The sequence below is a fragment of the Centruroides vittatus genome, unplaced genomic scaffold, assembly GCF_030686945.1.
Source record: "Centruroides vittatus isolate TY-2023 unplaced genomic scaffold, ASM3068694v2 contig_455, whole genome shotgun sequence".
In the NCBI taxonomy this organism is placed as follows: domain Eukaryota; kingdom Metazoa; phylum Arthropoda; class Arachnida; order Scorpiones; family Buthidae; genus Centruroides; species Centruroides vittatus.
The window spans coordinates 501,549-526,171 of record NW_027122251.1 but is presented as its reverse complement, the minus strand read 5'-3'; the positions used below and the strand labels follow the sequence as shown (position 1 = coordinate 526,171).

Genomic DNA, 24,623 nt, shown 5'->3' with positions numbered 1-24,623 from the left:
AGATATATTATCAAGAAATATGCAGAAATAACATCCTGCAATAAACATTGAAACGGAAAGGATTGGATTGTTGGGATGAGACAAAGTAACACATGGCCGATTTGTCTGGGAGGCCTTTCAACAGAAATCTTGCCATGTTGTCGAGTGGATAAAATCACCGAACGCTGGAAATTGGTCATGAGTTCATGCCTAACAAACGGGTCATGTGGACTTTTTCGAATTATCCTTTATATGTGCCAGTTTCCTGTAGAAAGTCATCTCGGGAGGCAATCCCCTTACCATATCACCCATACCTTATTCAACCAAACCATAATTTACGTCAACATTTCATAAGATTGTAAAAAATTATTTTGGCATATTTCTGAAATACTTTAAAAAGTTATCTTAAAAAAGTGCAGTTTTGCAATAACGCATATAATGAAATACTGCCATATTTATGTGATATAATTTTCTTTGAGTACTAAATTGGCTAATACTCGATTAACGTCAATTGTTAAAAATAATCCCACAGGAATTTATGCAAACAAGAATCTACTATATTTAATTCGAAATTAAGATAAGATAAATTTTTAAAAAGTTATCTCTAAAAATCACGTGTTCAACAAACCCTGACGCAAATGTCCTTGGGTAACATTGTCTTTATCTAGGACACAATTGGCTGAAACACTGAGTGCTGGACTGCATGTAAACGTGTACCGTCTGACGGCGAAAAGAAGAATTTTCTACCACAAAAGTACTTCGTTGACAAAGAATTTTGATTGTAGTTGAAAGGAATTTTCTCAAATCTTCGGAAAATTTTTCTGTATTTAAAAGCAACCCTCCCAAGAAAAAGACAAGTGAACCATTCGAATGATTGAAAAATTAATAGAAATTTTTCTCTTTATTACGTAAGCTATTACAAGATAAAGATGATTTAATTTACTGTTACTCCGTATCTCTTGTTTTTCTTCTCTTGCATGACAAACTAGGTTGTAAAGTCCATTTAAAATATGATTCATAAAAATCTTCTTATCTTAATAAAATAATTTGTAATTTTTCATTTCTTAAGTTTGAAGTATAATTAGACTCGCAAGATGAAACATCGAATGGGAAATAAACTTTTCTGGAATAGAGGACATTACCAATGCGTTTGAATAAGTTTGAAGTAAAAAATAATAATTCAAAGAAATTAATTTTTATTACAAAAAAAAACTTCGAAAATTCACTTTTTTCTGATTTTTTTTTTTGACAGTAATACTTGGGCCCTCCAGTGACCAAGTAGTTCCGTTTCCTGAACACTGGTAGTTCGGTCGTGGGTTGGCGCCTCGCCAAGACGGGCACGCCATGTGGAGTTTTCCGGGTTTACTGCAGGTCTGTAATGCCTGAATTGAGGTTACTCCTCAATTCAGGCAGTTACCCAGTTACCCTCAGGCAGTTACTCAGGCAGTTACCCTCATTTCAGGCATTTACTCAGTTACCCTTAAAAAGGCTTCCTAGGTATTCCCCTTAGTAAGATAGCTTAACAAACAGAGTAATTCTTGTATTTATCGTAAAATAGAAAAAATGATGTTTTCTAAAATCATAATGGAGGACGTCCTCCTTTCGGTAAAGCTGTATATCTGGTAACTTTATCATTTGATAAGTCTAATTACAGTATAAAATAAAGGCAGCTTTATTGTCTCTGCAAATAATGAGCGTGGATGCCACGTTGGTAGTCCTAAAAGTCGTAATCTTCGTGTCTTATTTTAGAATATTTAAAATTTTTTCTGTTTATCCATTCCACGATTATAATGGTTCATTGCATAGCTTTCGGTTATAACAGTAAGAAAGGTAGAAAACTGAGGAATAAACATCACAATGTATCCAAAGGTAACATGTAGAAGCTAAACGTGTTTATTGTATAGTAAATTATTCGCGAGTAAATATATGTTTAAATTCACACAAAACGTTGGTATTTAGTTTTAAAATTCAAGTTTCTAAAGTATCAAGGGGTATATAAGTTGAAATTCTGCTGACTTATTAATTTATTTATTATACATTGCTGAATAAGGAAAATTTCATGCGTACTCACTAGTTAAAACCTGTTTTAAATATAGAAAAATTCAAGTATTGAAAATCACATCTTGTACAAGTCATGACTCATATCACTTATTTCATCTTAAGTAATAATAATACAATGAAAATAAGAAGATACATTAAATATTAATTATCTTTAACTCCATATTTGCATGAGATTCCTTATGTTAAATATATCGTTGAGTCAAAGGATTCAAAGTGTTTGTAATTTCCAGTTTAGGGAGAAACCAGTGGTGAAGTGAATAAAACTACTATAAACATTTTAGTGATTTATCACGGGTTCACTTCTAACAGGAGGGTCATGTGAAGTTTTCTGGTTTTCTTTACGTGTGTATCACTCAAGTAGGGGCAGTTTCCCGTAGAAAGTCTTCCTGGGAGGCATTTCCCCCTAGGTAGATCGCTCACGTGCTGTATTGCTGTATTTTATGAAACCAAACCTTTATAAGGAGGACGTTTACAAGTGTCTAATGATCCAAACACGTTTTCTGTTATATTTAATATTAACAGAAATGAATTTAACAATCAAAATTTAGTTATAAATATCAACCGAGGTTTGTTTAGACATCAAAACACCATTTCTGATAAGATAACGTCTAAATATAATTGCTATAATGAATTATTCCATTATATAATATTGTATTGTTAGGTAAAACAATTCATATTTCAAACAGTTGTAAATATTCTACAATTATGAAATATGGAAATTGCGATAAAAAATGAATTTTTATATTTCGCGCAGATCGAAAAATGTTCTATTTGTTGTACACTTGTGTACGATGGGTACATCAAAGCACGTGGATAAAGGATGGGCCTGGGTCATCGCCTTCGCTGCCTTTTGGACTATGTTTACGGTGATATCTATACATAGAGCTTCTGGGGTTTTCTATACAGCTCTCATGAAAACTTATGGAATTTCTAGAGAACAAGCAGCTTGGCCTTTTTTCCTCAGGAAACCTATTGCCTTTTTTATGGGTTTGTATTATTTTACACTACTTAAATGCTTAAAATATTTTTTCATCTGCAGAATTTATTTTAAATTTTTTCTACATTTGTTTATGTTTATTATATTAATTATATTTACAGAATTTTCGTAGATATTACAGAAATAATTAAAAGAAAAAACATTACATTTAGATATAATTTAAAGAATTTGTTATTTTGTACATTGAACACAAATTGTTTTAGTATTAAAGCTAAAGAGTATCTACGATAATTTTAATGCGAAATAGTAATTTGTATTACATTAAATTTCGTGGATCATCTAGAATGATTTGAATCATTGAAAATATTAAACATCGCGAAACATCCACGTAGGAATTTAAGATCACTTCTTTACAAAATAAAAATTTCGGTTAATGTTACCCTTGGTGCCAAGATGGCGGCTCGTCTCTGATTCCATCAAGGAAACAGTGGGACGCACGTTCTAACCTAACCTAACCTATACTAATAATTTGGTTTCTAATAATTATGGTGATTTATTAGAATAGGTTAGGTTAGAACGTGCGTCCCGCTGTTTCCTTGATGTAATCAGAGACGAGCCGCCATCTTGGCACCAAGGGTAACATTAACCAAAATTTCAATTGAAATCATCTACGAAATATACAGTAATTCGAATCTAGAATTATAACCTTATGCATGGTATTCCTGCTAAAGATTTTAGATATAACAGTTAATTTTTATAAATTCTATAAATAAATATAAGAAACTGAGTAATTACTTCTTAAAAATTTAGATATTCAATAAGGATTGGATATATTGATGGAATAAGGAAGCACAGCAGATTGGCGATATGCCAAGGGGGTAGGTGCTCCCCGGAAGTACTTCTTAAGAGGAACTTCCCCTATTTAGATATTATGCACACGAAAAAAATTGGCCAGAACCCGTGACCAGTGGTGTTATCCACTTGGGCTTCAATAAGAAAATAACTATTTAATAAGACATTAAAAACTAACTTATTATAATAGCAGGAATAATGAAATGTTATTACTAATGTACGGTTAATAGATTAAAATAAATTACGTAATTTTTTCAGGTACTTTAGTTGGAGTTCTGATCTCATCCTTTTCCATTAAGACTTTAATTTTATTTGGTGTTACCGTTGGGACAATTGGAATGGCCACTCTATACTTCGTTAACGACATCCTATCATTAATATTAATATTTGGATTATTTCACGGTAAGAATTTATATGAGATTTTAATTAAATTCTTCGTGAAATTTTTAAAATTTTATATTTTACAATTGTTCTGCAAGGGGTCTTATCTACAGTATCAGATAAACATATGAGATATCTCTTACACAACTAATCTTATAATAACCGAAGCTTAAAATTTACAGCAAGGACTGTTGAAAATTAACTCAGGGAAAGCATTTCTTTTGTTTATTTATTTTAAATTAAATACAAAAATTATACATTAAATAATTAAATATTACACATTATTGAAATTACTGTAATTAATAGTTATATTTAAATCATTTATTTGATTAGATAGTTCGGATACCAAAAGTTAGCTATGGACAAGATTCTATTAACTTAGTTTTATTTGTACACTTAATGTATTTAAACAACTTAAATTTATAAAACGGGAAACAATGATATGGAGAAATAGAGCATAAGAATTATGGAAAATGGCAAAAAAAATGTTGATAGAATATTTACTAATTCTACATATATATATATAGGATGTCCCGTAAGTCTGAAAGCATATGAGTTATGTTAATCTTTGTGTATTCTTTTACAAGTAAAGCATGGCGCGGAGTAACGAAGAACAAATTCAAGTTATTTTGTTCATGGAGATCCACAATCATTACGAAGTCGCTGAAGAGTATAAAAAGCTGTATCTAGATCGTTGTGTGATTGATAAGAATTTTGGATGCAGCCTGTTAAACTCTCAGGCGACTTGATGCTGACTAAATCTCTATGAACAAAATAACTTGAATTCGTTCCTCGTTACCCAGTGCCATGCTTCACTTGTAAAAGAATACACAAAGATCAACCTAACTCCATTGGTTCCAGACACTCTACGTATATACATACGTGCAATACCGACCAAGGCGCCCTAGGCAGATTTGAATCTTGGCATCCTCCCATTTTACAACTAGATGAGTCTTGTATTGAAAAACCTATACATGAGAAAGATCTAGATGTTTACATAATATGTCTAATTAAAATAATTGATAAATATTTTTCTTCAACTGATACTGACTGTGGTGCCTCTAAATTTTAGCTACTCGCTCTACACGCTCACTTGTGGTCGCCCTGTATTTAACGTTACTACAATTACACTTATAATATTGTTATTGTGATTATTATATATGACTTGAAGAAAATTCATTTGTTTTCAGGTATTGGTTCAGGAGTTGTCAGAATGTGTAACGTCATATCCGTTAATAATTATTTTAGTAAGTATCGTACTGTTGCTTTAGGAATCATGTTAGCAGGAATTTCTACAGGTGCTTTCATTTTTCCACCCCTTATTGAACTATGTATTGACGAATATGGACTTCGTGGCACATTCCTCATTTTGACAGGAATAATCCTTCAAGGGTTCATCGGAGCGCTTTTATATCGCAATCTTCCAAAAAGTGAAGAACCGAAGCCTGAAGTAAATGCAAAGAGAACTAGTGTTACGGAATTTATAAGACGAAGATCCTTTGATACAGCCATTACAATTTTAGAAAATAATTCACCTAATAGAAAAGAAAATTCAAAAATTAACAAACCTATAGAAGATGCTAACATTAAAGAAAATATATTTTATAAGGCCATCAAGTCCTTAATGTTTATCTTCAGTATCCCTATGTATCACGTTATATGGATCTCGTACGCTATATTCGATATTAGTTTTTCGACTTTTATCACTGTTATTGTGGATCACGGTATGGATTGTGGAATCGATGAACACCAAGCAGTCTTCTTCCTCTCTTCCTTATCCATTGCGGAATTATGTGGACGATTGGGAGGAGGATGGATTGTTGATCTAAATGTTCTTAGCAGGAAGAATTTTGTCAGAATAGGGTTTTTATTAATGGCTGTTATGTTTGTAATTATACCTTTATTGAAAAATTTCATTGTATTACTTGCCATTACTGCTGCTGTTGGAATTTTAGGAAGTTGCATTCTGATTAATGGAACTCCTCTCTATACAGAATATTTAGGTTTAGAAAGGTTACCCTTGGCTGCTGGATCTGGATCTACAATTAGCGGTTTGATAGGATTGGCCACACCGAAAATTATTGGTAAGTATTTTTTATACATACAATTTAGTGTAATAATTCGTCTCTAGTTTTAATACTTGAACTTCAACAGATAGCAGCATATGCTACAATGTAAGACTGGACTTTTAGACAGTGTTGCCAAGTTTTCTGTAGCTAAATCTAGCTACAGTATTTTAATTTTGTATTTATACTTCCCTCGGAATAATGAGCTAAGCCGCATTACTAGCATGTTTATTCTTACTCTAGAAAATCACTTATCATCTGATTAAGATTGATTGAAAAACTTCACAAACGCTAATGAACAGGTTTTTTGCATAAACTCATCATTCAAAATGATTCATATGAGTATAATATTTGAAGGATTGGAGGGTAAATTTTACACTCAAACCTTTCAAAGGAACTTCGAAAGGTACCCACATGAACCTAGTTTTGGAAAAAATGAAAATACAGATTCCTGTTTACTTTCTATTCAAAAAAGCAAAATTACAAGAACTACTGACTGATTCACCTTCCAACATACATGTGCGTAACATTATCATTGCGTATTTTGTACGTATTTACATATAAAAAGATAAAAAGAATGTAAGAAGTTTTTCAGAATTTGTCCGGAAGCGAATAGTATCTTTAAGGTCGGTGTAACGTAACTGGCAATGCATCTTCACGTTAAGCAGGAGTTGCAAATCCGACTCTTTTTTTCAAAACATTCTAAATTAATTATTAAATATTAATTTATCGTAATCATTAAATTACGACAATACATTTCGAAAAACACAATAGACTATAATCGTTTACTTCATGACTCACCATTACGATTAGGATGAATTTTTCATTGTGTGAGGCTTTGTGTTATTTATTCCTTATAACATTGTATAGTTTAAACTTTATTTATAAGAACAAAATCTTATTTGAAGAAGTTTCAATTTATTTAAAGCATTCTTGACGATAGTTTTTTAAAATTAAACTAAAAAACATACATACGTATTACGCATTTTCTCGATCTTGAAATTTTCAGGAAACAAACGGAAGAATTTTACTTCTCTTTGCAGTAGATTTTTCCATAATATTTAAACTAAGCATACCGACTTTCAATTTCTTATATTTGTTCTCCTTTTTAAGTATTGTTTTGTTTCTTAAACTCACAATTTCCCTCAGTATGTTGCTCACTTTATACGGACAATCTCGTTCATTTTGCTCTAACAAATTCTAATTTTCATAATTATATTTTTTCAGGTTATTTCAGAGATTCAACAAATAGCTACAACGCTCTCTTCTACAAATTTTCGGCTTTTCTTTTCCTTTCATCATTTCTATGGATTTCAGAACCCATTTTTATGAAGCTCCGTCGTTCTAACTCAACAGTTCCAGAAACGTTGGCAAAAGAAAATGAAAACGTAACCAATAGGTAACTTCAAATTTTGATGCATACATACGATTTGTTAATTTGTATTTACATTGTGCAACATTTTTAAAAGTTACCTGTATGGTTCCAAAAATCACATTAAATAAATACACGAGTATTTTTTTATTTTTACTTAATTTTTAAGCGTAAAGTTATATTGTTTTTCTTAAAATAAAACTGTGTAAAATGGAATTTCAATTAATTATTAAATATACAGTGTAACTTAACAGCATATTAGTTAATTAAAGGTACTGTCAAATCGTTTTGTGAGAATATTGTACGCCATTACAGTAATTTGACGTGTCATTTTACGTTTCTTCATTATAAAAAATGTGGGATTTATGCCAATCCCACTGACCTAAAAACGTTCAATATTCTAGAAGAATAAATGAACGTTAAATTGGTGTAAAGTTTTGAACACACTGTCCTGTGGGCAAACGCATTATGAGTTTGGTCACCCCCACAAAAATTCCTGGGGTTTTCCGCCCATCCAGATTCGATTCTCGATTTGTCAGAGGAGAGTTAACACCTTAACCGCTCGAACATCTGGTTGTCAGAATTAATGTAATGTAATTATAAATTTATTTCTGCTAGATGGCCGAGTTAGCTAATCCTTTAGCATTATCTCTGACTTATTTTGAGAAGATCAAAATTCAAGTTGAGTTCAGAAGTTTTCTTAGGTCACTTTTACTATCTGACCTATGTCGAGTGAAATCAAAGATGTGCAAATATTATTTTTATCCACCTTTAGTTCAATTCAATTTGTAATTAAATGTATTTACATGTACAATTACTGTAATATATACCAAGTGAATATTTTATTTTGATAAATTTTTTCAAAGTAATAATATAATGTTCGGTTTACCAAATTATTGTACGAGATACAGTATACATTGATAAATTTAAAAGTATTACAAAAACAGTTGTCATACAAACTGTAATGTATTTCCCGAATGTTAAAAATTAATTTAAATGTTTTAGTATAAAAATATATATTTTATAAATAAAGCAATATAGTAATCAATGCAGTAGTCAGTAATTTGTTAACTTCAGTGTAACTGAGAAAGTGTGAAAACAAAGAAAATACGAGTTAAGAAACGGTAAAAATTGAATGATATTTAACATTATTTTGTCCTCAGTCAATCCTCATTGACTGAGGACAGAAAAGAATAAAACAAAAACAAAATTTTGACAGGGGATTATTGTATAGCAGTGCATACCAATCTGTTCGTTTATATCAGGGATGGCCAGCACGTAGACCGCGGGGGGCCGGTCGACCGCAAAGGTTTTGAAAGTAGCCCGCGAAGGTAAAGTTGAACAATTTGCTTTCACTTAAATTAATGTTTAAAAATCTTAATCGATAATTTATTTTTACAACAATAGACCGTCTGTGCAACGTACCCATACTGTTTGTATTTATCCCGATGAACAATGCAAATGAATGTTAACTTTTAAATTAATTGTAGTCGCAATGCATGCGCGTATAAATGGCAATCGCATAAAATGGCGCAAAATCATGTGTCAGACAGTAACATGACAGCCCCTGGCTTCAATCCACTTGTTACTCTTTGTTTGTGCACTTATATTTACTTTCAATTTTAGTTTTTTTTTATTTATTCATACAGCGAACAGAAGCAGGTATGTTAGTTTATTAATTATTGTTTTAAATGTTATTAATATTTAACCCTATTATTTTAGAATGAATAAACCAAGTACAGGCCAGAAAAAATAAAAACTTATCATTATTTATTTATCATTATTAATTATTTATTAAAATATGTATGAAAAATTTGAAAAATTCTAAAATTGTTCGTCCATATTCATAGTCGCCCGCAGACTATATTTTACTGAAAAAGTAGCCCCTAAAAGATAAAAGTTTGGCCACACCTGGTTTATATAGTACTTATAAAGTATGAAAGAATTCACAACACATTTCACTGAAAAAATCAACGGCTTACATACAAGTGTTATGAAATAAATAATATACGCTTTGAATTTTAACCTATCCAAAAATGTTTAATTGATAGATTTGCTTAAATATATTCAAAATACTATCCAAAATTCATAGTATCAAAATTAGTATAGAGATGTATTAATACTGTTTAAATGTAATTATTGAATTTAGAAATAGATGTTTATTGAAGAAGAATTTTTAATGCTATGCTAGAGATTTTTTAAATGAAATTCTCTCTTAATTTTGGATAAATTCTTCCCCAACTTCTATGAACATTCAAGCTACAAATTTATTTTGACAAATTTGTTTTGTGTAGATTTTGAAAATAATAACTATTTGTGCCATTTTTGTACCACGAATTTAATTATTTTGAAATTTTTAAAATTGATTAACTTGAACGATAGTGATTAAAATTAAAACAAACATACACTGAAAGAAATTCTGTCACCTCTGACCCAGTTATTTTTATAATAGGGAATAGGGCATCCCACTCTAAGTACTCTTCTTTCTTCAATCCACGTGTTTACACGGCGTCATAAGGATGACGTTTTGTTTTGTAGTTAATATTGAATCCATGCGTATTGTGGAAGTCTTTACTGTCTCAAATTTTCTTCAAAACTTAATACTGAACAATTCTAGATCACGTTTGCATTCTGTTCTTATAATTATTTTAAAATCATATAAAATTGTTATCGGTACAAATAAATCCACTTACATATTTTATGACAGATGAGAAATTTACCGTATTTTACGGCATTTAAAAGGCGACTTTTTTCAAGAAAAGATTCATAAATAACCTATCTTACGATAAAATTTATTTTTAATATACCAGTATTTTATTTTATATGCCGTATATAACTTTATCCAACTTTATTGTTTTCTGCTTGATTATTTTGAATTTTGACAATAAGCGGTTCTAGCAACCACAAAACACATGCAAACAGGCAAGCTCCTCCGAAATAATAGAACATGGTGGTATAACTTCCTTTCGTATCTCTAAAGTAACCTAAATAAATGAAGAATTAATTAAGCAATATAAGAAGTTCATTTCTGAATAGACTTATATATATTATATATTTAAATTTTATTATTTTGTACGTTTTGTAATCTCGTTTCCCTTTATGTTGTATGCTGTACCGACGAGTCAGAATATACTACATAGAGTGGCTAAAGAGACGCCATGTTTGAGGAAAACTGAATACACGTCCGCCATTTTCCTTTTAGTCAAGAGGGTGGTATTTGTAACGTGTAAAAGTGGTAGTACCGGTCGATTTTACTAAGAGCGCTGTAACCAAGTTTATAGCCACTCTATGTAGTATATTCTAGCATGTCTATGTCATACTATATACCAAGTTCTATAGTCTCGTTTTTCTAGAATGAGAGCTGGCAGCACGCGAAAACTAAATTTATATTTAGCGTAGATCTAAACTGATGAAATGTCTTCGTGTCAGTCCTTGTTATTCCATCCCTACACAGTTTTATATCTGGTAAAATGTGTGGGTATTACTGGTAAACACTCGAAATACACTACAACTGTAAATATATATATATATTGTTAGCAATTTGAATAAAATGTACAGACTGTCTCGCATCTTCATCTTTGTTTTTCAGCCTTTTATCGCTTATTGGGATGCAATTTTTAAATTGCAGACCTATAAATTTCCACTGTCTGACCGCTCTTCTTTCGTTAATCCAGAGAACAAAGTTAGATAAATGAAAATCGAGATCAGATATGAAAAACAGGGGATTGACACATGAATTAACTATATACCAATTTCCGGTCTGAACGTGATTGATCCTTATGATATTTTAAATTTTTTAACCTTTTCCTAATAGTGGCATTACCAATTACTTTCTTGCGGCACTTATTGCTTGTTATTGCGTGCTTTTAGTAATACATGTAACAAATATTATGGCGCTGCTCAGAAGTATATTTCGAGGCACTTTGTCATTGAAGTGCCGTGGGTGCAACCGAGTTTACAATCAATGAATAAGGTTTAACTACCTTTCAAAAAACTACCTTTCTGACATGTTCGAGCACTGTTTCAAGGTTAGATTAACAGAAAGACTGAATATCTGGTCTCGTATTTTCTGTCAGTTTTATTTAAAGGATTGAAAGCCAATTAACTGTAAAGAAACGTACAGGCGCTAGTGCATAATTAATACATTAAGAAAATTTAAAGATCGAATTAAGAATATTGATTTTTAAAAAATGCTGTTTTTATATAAGGTAAGTCAAGGGAAGATACCAAGAAGCAGTTCGAGAATATATTACTAAACTAGTAACTCATTTATCAGTTAACAGAAGTCAGTGCAACTCATTTGTAATAATTGCTGTCTACGTGAGTAGTGTAAGACAGAAGTTTCTTTTGATTTATTGCTTTTGGTCTTTTCACCAGCAACAATGGGCATAACAATGAATTTATTCTCATTGTCACTGGTGAATAGACATGTTATAATGTTTCTCTTCCTGATATTTTTACATATTGGGAACTACGTGGCTTGGCTAACAAAGGGTACGTGCAGCCGTGTTTGAGGAATAGACTGCAATAGATCTTTTTTTGACATTTGGGATATAATGCCACAATTTCGTCAGTGTAAGATACCAATTGAATAAAACCAATTGTTTTTCATCTTGTTTCAAATTAAAAATAATACTAGTTTATAGTTTCATAAAATTTTCGGACTTGGTAGGGATTACTGCAAAAAATGTATGTACAGATATTTATTTTCTGTTTACGTATTTCCTAAAGTCTAAGAAAATGTAATAAATGTAATACCACAAGGTTTAATAAAGTGCTGTAAACTATGTTTGCATAATGCCACGAAGTTGATGACTTTGGCATGTATAATAATATAAAACAATCTTTTATTATTGACTGCTGTACTTCATATTCTATACAATAGGAATCTTACCGCATGTTCGGGAAAGATGCTACATACGAAAGATAGGAAATTTCAACACCAGTATAAAGTCCTATTAATAAATAACGTCCACGTAGACGACTATAAATAATAATAGAATTTTCAGGACAGTAAGGATTTTCTAATAGGAAATTTCATTTGCTTACTACTTTTCTAGTAAATAACTGGTGTTTTGTAATGAGGCACAGTTAAATAAATGTCCTATAATTATTGTGTAAAAGTTTCGAAAATCAGTGACGGATATATTACAACATATTCCTGAAATATGTTATCTTCTATCGACTTAACAAAATAATACATTTAATTACATTGTTACTATTGTTAGCGGTTTATAGTAAAGCCTTCCAGACTCCGTTATATACAACAGAGGGAAAGTATGGCGATCGGACAAAAGTAACCCACAAAGATTTTTACATTTTTGGACTCAAGAGACTTTTAAACGTTGAGAAATGCAAAAAATTCGGGGAGAGGTAATTTTTGTATGTTTGGATGTTAGTGTGGTGGGGGCACGATTCTGTTTACCGAATTTGAAGGTTTATAGGCCTAATTGCTGTGCCATTTGTCGAAAATTTCTGAAAATTTGCAGGGAGGTTTGTATATTAAGATGATTCAAGCTAGCAAATTTCGGTAGTAAAAAGTCAAGAGGGCGAGGAGATAAAAGGGGTCGTCTGTTATATCTCGAGGAAGGACGGACTTAATTACGATTTTACTCGTTATTAGCGTTTACAATTTTTTATAAAACCCATCCTTAAAATTAAGTTTTTTTGCCATTTATAATAATAAAAAATGTAAAAGTTTTTAAAATAAAATATCATAAAAGATGGCGTCAGAAAATGCTGTCGGGAAAGTTAAGCAACTCGTCTCGAGATTTTTAATGAAGGAATCAATTCTGTTAGTATTGTTATTATTCAGACAGTATAATAAAATGAAAAGTGTTCCTTAAGTAATTAATTGATCACATTATTTTATTTGTTTCAATGTAATTTCATTATAGACTAAGTGGTAGTATGTCAATCGTTTAACGATGAAAATAAACACACTTACCTATTATGCTTGGCGAGGAAAAGTGAATAAATGCAGTCAATCCCCTTCCAGTTCCGTAACCCAAAGGAAGGTTTTTCAATCCTAAATATTCGGCAAAAAGTGCAGAAACGTTGAGTGTCAAACTACTATTAACAAATCCAAGGCATAGAGCAATAACGAGCAAACCAATATAAGTACTGCAGATGGGGGTTATAGAAAACAAAACTGCGTCTATCAAGAAACACAAAGTGATTACTGTTTCCCTCTTCAACCATCCCGCATCGACAACTAATCCGCAACACAATCGAGCAGAAAATTCCGATATGGATACCACAGACAGAATATAAACTGCATTTTTCTGAGGTATTCCACAATCCATTGCATAATCAATCATCACGGTTAAGAATATTATATTAGTAACACTGTAAATTGCAACTGTTATCCAGATGACATGAAACATAATGAAATGGAATACTTTGCGTAAAGAATTTAAAGCAGTAAAGAATTTTGTTTTCAGTGTTTCTTCTGCAGGGGTTACTGAATTGATTATTCTTTTATTTTCTTGATCCTTCTCCGAAATTGAGGGAGTTTTGTAAAGAGAAACAGTCACAAATGCCTGCATGGCTATTCCAGACAATATGAGAAAGCATCCGTGTAAGCCATACTTATTCAACAGGTAAGAAGTTACTATTGGAAAAATAAATGCACCGGTAGCTGTTCCAGAATATGTTATACCTAAAGCTATTGTTCTATATTTTTTAAAGTAACGGTTAACTGTAATGATGGTGCAGAAATTTACCATACCAGATCCGAGTCCTGTTAGAGAATAGAAGTACATTTAGAAGATAAATAGATATAAATTAAGATGTGAACAAAACTTACCTAGGAAGAATCCAAACTGTATGGATAATATTAATATACTCGTGGCGAAATAACACCCCGCTAATCCAACCACTGTAAGTATAACACCAATAATAGCTAACTTCTTAATGCTAACAAAGTGTGAGAAGAATCCTATAAAAATCCCTAATAATAAAAAAACATATTATTATTGTTCCATTAGATACAAATTTGGTAAATTGGGTAAATGTTTCTTAACTGAAAATGAACCAGTAACTTTCCTAATTGTAGGAGGCCATGCTGCATCTTCTCTCAACACATCAAAGTTTGTCCTGAAAGCAATGAAGAGGACTCCTGTCGATCTTAATATTCCAACATCAAAAACAGTAGACAAGTATGCGGCAGCTAAAAATATCCATGCCCATCCTTTGTCGGGTGTATGAAACTTCATGGCTTTAACGCTTTTTCTTATTAGTTTTCACTTCATTTAAAGGAACCAAAGCGAAGTTAACTAGTGTTTATTCCACAAAGCGAAAGTTTCCTTTTGTATCTTGGATCATGCTAATCTGTAGTGACGTTTTTATCAACTCTCTATCGCTTAATGACCTTAATTTAACGATGTTAACTCTACAAGATTAAACAGTTTTAAAAAATTAAATTGATACTGTGTCTAACGTTATCACTTATGATTAATAATTTATATAAGTTTTAATTTATGAATATTTATAAATACACATCAAAGATATGTGTAAAAAATAATATACCGAGTTGCTCCTAATAAAGTATATGAATCTCTCTCTCTCTTCTCATCCTTTCCTCCTCCTCTCTTTATGGAAGAATATAACTGAAATCAATGATTATTGTAATTAGAAAGAATATATAATAATACGACAATATGCAATTTTTTCACTTTATAAAGCTCTTATTTCTGAGATAAAATGGCAATTTTTCTGTAATTTATTGAATTTTTAATTTAATCGATGATAGACAATTATGGCTATAAAATTGCATTGTTTCCTAAAATTGTACAAAATAATATGAGGAAAAAGTATTTATTTGTCTGTTAAATTGCGAAATATTGGTGTCTTTATCTACTTGTTTAAGTTTATGCAAATATTTCACATCAAAGTTGAGAAGTCAAGATCTTTAGAGGTCATCATTATATAACTGACCTTGTTGACTGTAGGAAATCCCAACTGTTTTATTGGCAAGTATGTATTAATAGCTAGTTTTATGCCTTTCAGTTAACTTTTTTTTTTTTTTATTATTAACGAAGCAAATTCTCTGTGAAGTTTTAGAGGAAAATGCAACTTAAGCATAGTAACGTGTGAAATGCAGAAAAAGCTAGGCAAATGAAAAGCTAGCAAGATTTCATGTTAGAACATTGAAAAAAAAGTGAAACAATGCTGAGAGCTTGCTGTAAAGGTAATTTTTTTTAATCAATGATTTTCATATATTCCTTCACATTTCACTTACTTCGTACTGGTTACTAGTATTGATTTTCCTGTAGGTTACCTCTCTTATCCATCTTTCATCACCTCCTCTCTTGCTGCAAATTATGTTTACAATATTTAAATTATGTACAATATTTTAAAAAATATGCTAAAGTTGTTCGCTTCTAGCATTTTACACTTATATAAACAATACTATTAACCTTTATTCCGTGAAACTGCCATATGTCTTAAATGTTTTCTAACATATATCAGTAAAAACTGTCTGTTCATTGTTACAAAGTATATATATATATATCTTAAATTTTGATAATTATTATGTTATTTTAAGTAAATAAAATAACATGTGTTATTAATACAATTATTAAATATGGCAAACTTAATTATTAAATTACTTAGTCTAATTTATAACCAAGAAACACTATTTTTTTAGTATAAAAAACGTATTTTATATATGTATTTTTGGGTAGTAGTTTATAATAGTTGAAACATGTTAAAATTAATTACAGGTTGATAAGATCTCCGAACACTGGTAGTAGAATTTGTGCCTCACCAACTAACTTACTGTCCACGTTTAGTTTTCTTCGCTTGTATAATATTTAAATAGGGGCCAATTTTATATAGAAAAGTGTTATGCACCTAAATAGGGATCTTCGCAGATCGCGTGCGTTGCTTTGCCTTAAACCATCAATCGAATGCAATCCAATTAACCCTAGCGTATGCTTCTAAGACACGAACGATTTGCGTGCTACAAGTATTTAAAATATTTCTGTTACATTACTTAAATTCAAAAATATTTCAGTATTGAAATCATCTACTAAAGCAATAATTTATATAGAACGAGCAGTTATTTTTTTGTGACATCGTCACAATTCCAGACTGCAACTTTTAATCATATTTTAAACATACTTATTTTAAATAAAGTGACTTTCGTTGTAACCCGGAAGTGTTTATATAGTTAATCTGTGCCTCTTGCCCCTATAAGTTTCAAATTTGGCCTTGTCTTTATTCTATCTGATTCCGTTCTCGAAATTAAGGAAAGACAGTCAGACAGACAGGACGGTGCGTATTTTTAGGTCTACAGTTTTTCAAACTGCAGCCCAAAAATTAAATACGAGAATAGCGCGCCATATAATCATTAATAACTCCCGCTTCTACACTGGTATAAATTCTTTATCGCAGTAACACAAAATAGGTAATTAACCTAATGTTAAGCTCATTCTTATGTGTTTGTTTTACAACGAATTCGATTAACCGGTTATATAGTAAAAGCGAGAGTCTACTTAGTTAAAATAAAGAGTAATTCAACAGAAAGTTAATATAATTTACCATACAAAGTGAGCTATGGCTCAAAGTGTATCTATTATAAATGTATAACACTTCCCCCGCGGGAGAGTAATTTCGAAAAATCCCTTTTTAGTGTACATTCTCTTGATATACCGTATTAAAACGCAATCAAACACGCAAAAAAACCTCATTTAAAATAGTATAGTAGAAGCCCAGTTCTTCACGGTAAGCCTTAATTTTTTCCCTCTCCCCCGCGGGGGGAGGAATATCAACATCTATATTATATAAAAACATGCGCGTATTCGATTATCGAACTTGCTTTTTGCAAAATTCCATAAGTTGTACGCTGTCTGAAGGTCGAATTACTGTACATTTTATACTGGAGCAGTGTTCTTCAGTCTTTTCAAACTTGCGCAAGTTGAAGAGAAATATAAATATCCTATATTTTACAAGTTTTCTTTTCAAATAATGATAAACCTGCAATTTTTTTAAGATATTGCATCTAAATTATAAAAGAAAGTTAAAATATTATCATTTTTCTTGTATAAAAGTATAATTTTATTTCCAAATTTTCCGTTCAGAAACTCCTGTAATAGTCCTGAAAATTGCTTCCAAATTTTTATTTATTTATTTAAATTATACGTGATCAAACGTAAATGTCACGCACTTAACATCCTATTTTATTTTTAACTTTATCTTCATAGAGAAGAAGCAAGCTTTATTTGACAATGCAAGCGTAAAATGTTTCTTGCTTCTGGCGCCAAATGTCGCGCAGTGGTGAGTTTTAGTACTAACTTTTTTTTTCTAAGAAAATCTCTTTGGCATGTCCTGAAATGTTATCATAAAAAATTGGAATGCTAAAGATTTTTCTTTCTAGCATTAAATAGGGGTACTTTAATTACATAAATTTAACGCTGAGATCATTTCTAAAATGTAGTTCGATGCAATTTATGAACGTACCAGGGATAATTTTTATAAACCAATTCTACTAACGGAAAAATTAATTGTGTTGTATATTATGTAGTCGTGATCTATTTCCAAGTACAGTACGTAACTCACATTTATAACTGCGCTTATTGCTTTTAAAAATGGCTCGCTTTACGACCATTAAAAATCTTAAAAATCTTAAGAAGTAATTAGTTTATGGAAGCGGAATGTAGTATATAAAAATATGAAGTAAAATTTAATTATATTTAGAACGTCCTACGTTTAAAATTTAACCGGTTCCTGGAAAACAGTCATTAAGTGAGACGTCGTAAATCGAGGTCGAATTTTCTATTAAGATCAGTGTTATAAATTAAGATTTCGTTCTTGAAATAAAACAGAAAAATATATTTTTTTAGTGTTCTAAATCTATCTAGTCTGCACGAAACAAAATATTTTTAATATGTAATTTTATACAGTATAATTAGAAAAATTATACCAGTTGTAAAAACAGATCTACAACATTACCAAAAGTTTTAATTGTACTTACGTATTATAAGTTGTAACATTCACTCTAAACAGAACTTAAGATTAGAATTCTTTGGAGATTAATTTATACTATAAATTTTCGAAAATACTTGAAAGGCACATTCATTTAAGCACTATTCTTACTGCCCTCCATATCCGCGGATTCGATAACCGCGGATACAAAACATTCAGAAAAACAAGTTTCGGAACGAGAAACGAATTTGCTTGTATTCTATGTTTTTTACGTCATTAAATGAGAGCTATGTAAATGTTGTAATAAAGAAAATGTTGCTGAAAAGCTGGCTGAAAATTTTATATTAATTCATTAAGATCACTAGACATGTCTATCTAATCGAAAAATCCTTGTTATTAATATTACAATTTATATAATAATTTGCAATACAGTAGAGCATCGATTATCCGACTCAATTGGGTACTGGGGTTGGTCGGATAACTGAAAAGTCGGATAACCGAAAGTATGAAAAAATACATTATTAGTATAGTGTATTAGGCCTGGTTTAAATACTAGCCTCCCTTTCATGGTCGAACCGGTGCTGCCAGCTAAAACATGCAAAAATGTAACAAAAATAATATTAAAGTAGCCAAGACATAATCAAATATTGTAGTGCCACATCACTAGCGGACATTTGAATTTGCCGACTACAACGCGGTCGGTTAACCGATAATTCGGTTAATCGAGGGTCGGATAATCGATGCTCTACTGTAATAGTTATATACAAAAACTGTAAAATTATCATAAGTGTCGTATGATATGCAAATTTGTATTACTTTAGGTAAACGATAAATGAAAAATAAATTATAGAAAGCAAAGAGGTAACAATTTTTATAAAACTAATTTATGTATAATATGAAGGATGAAAAGTAAATAATTGTTAATTAGATTCTGCTCCAATAATTATACTTCCAGGTCATAGTGGACAATAGTATTTAGTATCAGACATGTTTGTTATGGCATAAATATATCAAGAAATTACAGCAAGAAATCTTATGGTGATAATTATATCATATTGTAATTTGTTTAAATGTTAACTCTCGACCTAATTACGTTGAATTTATACCAACGGTGAGAGTTTTTACGAATAACTGTCGTCGAATGCATTTACAGTGTTTCTGAAGTACAGGTTTATGGCAATGTATTGAGGAAGCTAAAGAGGAATGGGTTAATGTTACCCTTGGTGCCAAGATGACGGCTCGTCTCTGATTCCAGCGAGGAAACAGTGAGACGCACGTTCTAACCTAACCTAACCTAACATATTCTAATAATTTGGTTGCTAATAATTACGGTAATTTATTAGAATAGGTTAGGTTAGGTTAGGTTAGAACGTGCGTCTCACTGTTTCCTTGCTGAAATCTGAGACAAGCTGTCATCTTGGCACCAAGGATATCATTAACCGAGGAAGGATTGTAATTGTAATGTGTAATGCTTGGTTTACATATAGGTATGTTTTAAATCGAAAATTTTGTTATTTTTTAAAAAAGGCTTGTATATTATATATATATTGTGTATACCCTTATAATCTTTTAGTTGGCTGAGGAGGAGCTTTGAAGCCCGAAACGTGTATAATTTCGCAAGTCTCAACTAAATAAAAGAAGAAAAAACCGCCAAGTGCCTTAATTTATAACACTTCATTGTGTTCGAAACAACAAAGTTAGAAGCACGGTTTCAGATTATAAAGAATAAAAAAAGAAAAAAACTATTACTATACTAATTAGTAACTAAATCGATAATTTACTTATCATTAAATATAATTTTACTTTTCTTACTTGTTATGTATATAGCAGGGGAAAGTATAGGGATAGTATCAAATCTGACTCTCCGAGTTTTTTGAAAATGTCCACCGAATAAATTCAAAAACATGAAAAGCACGGGGGAAAGTTTCCGTGGACGAATGTGTATGTGTGTCTGTTGGACCATATTTCGTTTAATATCTCAAGCTGGTAATAATTAAAAAACGAAATTTGGCATCGGTAACTTGTATATAAGGAGCATTTATGCTTTTAAATTATGGGATTTAGAAGTCAAAGGAGAAATAGTGAGTGTCACGTTGCATATCTGGAGTGGGATTGGTCTTATTGATGATTTTATTCGCTATTAGCATTTACAATTTTTCATAAAACTGATCTTTACTCTCAAAATTAAGCATTTTGTCATTTTATAATAATTAATAATATAAAAGTTCTTGTTTAACACAATTTGCTAACAGATGGCACCACAGACAATTTTTATTTTGTGCTAATATAGTATGTCTTTCTGTTTTTCGTAAGAAAACTTACATAACTCGTTACTGTTTCTTTTTGTTTTAATAACCGTGAGTTGTTAATTAGTGTGCTGTTATTCGTTATTGGATTATATAAATCTAGTATGTAATTATTCTAATTGTATTTATTTCTAAGTGTTTTTTTCTATGTGCTTTTATGATTGGTTTCTGAAAACTACTGTAAAACGAGAAGTAGAAAGAATATTTTTACCTTCCTTAAGTTGATAGTAATAAATTAAAAACGTGTTCCTGAAAATAATGACATACAAATTCAGATCGTACCTGCCAAAACATAGCCAGAAATATTTTAAAATACCAACATTATATACAGTCAAATAGGAAATATATACGAGTGTGAAAATAGGAGGCTCATAGAGTCGAGTGGATAAAACCAGTGAACACTGGTTTTTACCCCCCTCGACCCTATGAGACTTGGTCGAGGGGTGAGTTTGTACTATCCGGGTGGAGTTCTCCGGATTTTCTTCATGTGTTTATTACCTAAATATGGCCCAGTTTCCCATAAAAAGTCTACCTAGAAGGTAGGTCGCACGTCGCGGTATCTCATCAAACTAAGCCAAATTTAAAATAGGAGATTTGTAGGAAAGCGGTTATCGATTTACATACACTGTTGCGAAAACATTAATGCCGACCTACAATAGTAATTAAATTCTGCACGTGGAAGGGTAGTGAGAAAAATCATAAATTTATTACATCGTTAAAAAAACATTTTCATGACATACAGTAGAGCAGGGGTCCCCAACCTTTTTGTACCGAAGAGCACATTCTAGACTACCGGCCGGACGGCGGGCACCATTTATTTTTTCAAGGTAAATTTATATTTGGTCATAGTTAATAATACATACACATAATGTACAGAAAACATTTAATTCCAAAAATGTAATAAAACATACACAAGACTATTAACAATAATTTTTACAAAACAAGTAATTACTAAACAATGCATACAAAATCTACAAAGTATAAAAATTCTTTATAAAAAATATAAATCTGAAAGTAAATGTGATTTTTGGCATTGCATTTCATTGGCCATTGCTTCGTAATTACGAGAGTATGATGATATTCCTGCTCGTAAGCAATCGTCAAGGTGTTAATCTGTAAGTCGTGATCTGTACTTTGATTTTATGATATTCAGAACGGACCGGTTTATTTCATTTCAAGTATGTGAAATTTGGTTGGTGAAGATTTGGCGCGAAAGGAAAAAGAGATCGGTCGCATTTTGCTTTGTGCTTTTATCTGTGTTGGATGTCATTTCTACTTTTGAGTGGTTAATCATTAAAAACGAAAAAACTTTTACATAGCATTTTATTGAAAACTGAAATATTTTTATTTTTATCGTGGTCGCACAGCGGCGGGCACACGTAAAACGATCGGCGGGCGCTATGGTGCCCGCGGGCATAGGGTTGGGGACCCCTGCAGTAGAGCATCGATTATCTGACCCCGATTAACCGACTTATCGGTTAACTGACCGCGTTCTAGACGGCAAATTCAATTGTCCGCTAGTGATGTGGCGCTGCAATATTTGGTTATATCTTGGCTACTTTAATATTATTTTTGTTAAATTTTTGCATATTTTAGCTGGCAGCACTGGCTCGACCATGAAAGGGAGGCTAGTATTTAAACCAGGCCTAATACACTATACCAATAATGTGTTTTTTCATACTTTTCGATTATCCGACTTTTCAGTTATCCGACCAACCCCAGTCCCCAATTAAGTCGGATAATCGATGTTTTACTGTATTTACATATTAGTAAGTTATGAAGCCATTTCCATCATTTATCAGTTTGCATTAATTGACACACTAACAATTTGTAATTTGCAACGGCAGTTATTCATTTATTTTTAATCTAGAACAAAAACAGGAAATGTCAATTAAAGTTTGATATTTCCTGTTTTTGTTTGATAGATTTTAGAAAAATTAATTTATAAATCATTCTCGAGTGATATTTTCTATGGCGATACTGAATTTATTTAGCTACTCAAACATTTAAAATTGAATATAACCAATAAAATTAATTCCATATCACGTACAGTACGTATATAAAAGAATATTGTATATTATTAGTTAATACTGTATTCATTCACGAATAATTTCCATAGATGAAGAAATAAAGAATCGTTACAGGAGTGAAGCTGTATTTCTTATATTAGTTTCTAATTTAAGTCATATGAACGATTAATATCATCAATTGTAGGATTTCATTTCACATTTGATTATTACCCCAGTTTTAGAATTCTAGAACAGTTAAATTAGATTGAACATAAGATATAAATAATAATTGAGCTGTGTTCAGTATCGCAGAACCAAACTACTAGACTTTCCCCTAGTTACATTGTCTACGCTAATTTACTGGAAAGCTACAGATGACTTCGTGCATAGAGCGAGGTTATTTACATTGTTTACACTGCACTTAGTGATAATTTTGCAATTTTGTGATATTCTTCGTTTATTTTGCTTAAATTTAACTCTAGATAAGGCTTCTAACAGAGATGAGAGTTTTAGTTGTGTCAAACGTATTTTACATTTAATATTTTTTTCATTTGAGTTTCTAGCAATCCATGGAGTACTTTAGACACGTGGAAGGTAAAAAGTGTGTTGATGAATTTTTATTACGTGACCACTGTTGGTCCAGTAAAATAGTTAATCCAGTAGGCTTTGGAACAAGGGTACCGGAAATTCTTGGTATACCTGTATACTCTGCTGCATGCATCACTTAGCAAAGAGGTTACACAAATACATGTATTGTGTAGAAAATTATATTTGTTACCACTAGTTTGCACGAATCGATTCACTAATTTCACGAATAAAGATGAAGGATTGCACAAATAACGGAAAAGATGTCAGAATTTAATGAAGTATATTCACGAAACATGCTATATTACAAATAATTAGAGCTAATGAATTTCATATATTAATTAAAGAAAGCCTATCGCTCCGGGGGATCTGGGCTCGAATCCAGACGAATCAAAAATCCCCCAAAATTTTTATGGGGCGGCTGCCCGGACATGTCTGGCTCTGTACCTCTTCATCCGGCCTCATCATTGTGAACCTAGCCGAAGTCATAATGGGCTTGCTGAAAGAGGCTCCCTTAGTGCCCACAGGGCAGAATGAGTTAAAAATAACAAAAAGCCACCCTATTGCGGGCCTAGCCAAATCCCATTATGGGTATGGCTAGACCCTCTTACTGCAAGCAGGGATGAAAGAGTTAATCTTTATGCATGGAATCTTGTGAATACAAATAGGTTTCACAATACAAAAATACAACAGATTTACAAGAGAAAACTATATTTTAGCAGCATTATTTGAACTTTTATTTAAAACAATAGACAGCAAACAATCTTTCTTGTAAGGAATAGGACAAGACAGCCAAACACTTCTTGCATTGGCAAACTTTGAATCAGGGCGAACTCAGTTGTCTCAAGATGGCGAAAACTTGAACGGAGACCACTTTTTGAACGACTTTTCCTAATATGAACGACTTGGTGCACAATAGGGCAAACTGGTGTTCTAATCTAAACATGACATAATACAATGTCAAAGAGTGATTTAAAAACACATTAATTGATCACTTTGAAAGAAATTTAACTGATAATAGTTGTATAACTTTCATTCCTTGAAATAAAAATAACAATTGCCTTACGACCTTAAATTCAATTTACATTTCTCTCTGCTTTGATGATTTGCCTTCATAGATATAGCCTACTAGTATAAGATTGAATT

General features: G+C 31.4%; 2 protein-coding genes across 2 annotated transcripts; one reads left to right on the top strand and one right to left on the bottom strand.

Annotated features, from left to right (window-relative positions):
• The first annotated feature begins 2,827 nt into the window (after positions 1-2,827).
• On the top strand, positions 2,828-7,692 carry LOC136977363 (monocarboxylate transporter 13-like). Its single transcript, XM_067272824.1, has 4 exons — positions 2,828-3,027; positions 4,088-4,231; positions 5,401-6,294; positions 7,504-7,692. Exons 1-4 carry the CDS (start codon positions 2,832-2,834, stop codon positions 7,677-7,679), a joined length of 1,410 nt encoding a protein of 469 aa, XP_067128925.1. The 5' UTR covers positions 2,828-2,831; the 3' UTR covers positions 7,680-7,692.
• Positions 7,693-10,419: 2,727 nt separating this feature from the next.
• On the bottom strand, positions 10,420-14,957 carry LOC136977360 (monocarboxylate transporter 12-like). The gene is made up of 4 exons (XM_067272819.1): positions 14,674-14,957; positions 14,457-14,604; positions 13,596-14,390; positions 10,420-10,632 (listed from the first exon to the last, which is right to left on the bottom strand). The coding sequence occupies exons 1-4, from the start codon at positions 14,863-14,865 to the stop codon at positions 10,487-10,489; spliced, it is 1,281 nt and encodes a 426-aa protein (XP_067128920.1). The 5' UTR covers positions 14,866-14,957; the 3' UTR covers positions 10,420-10,486.
• Positions 14,958-24,623: the final 9,666 nt, after the last annotated feature.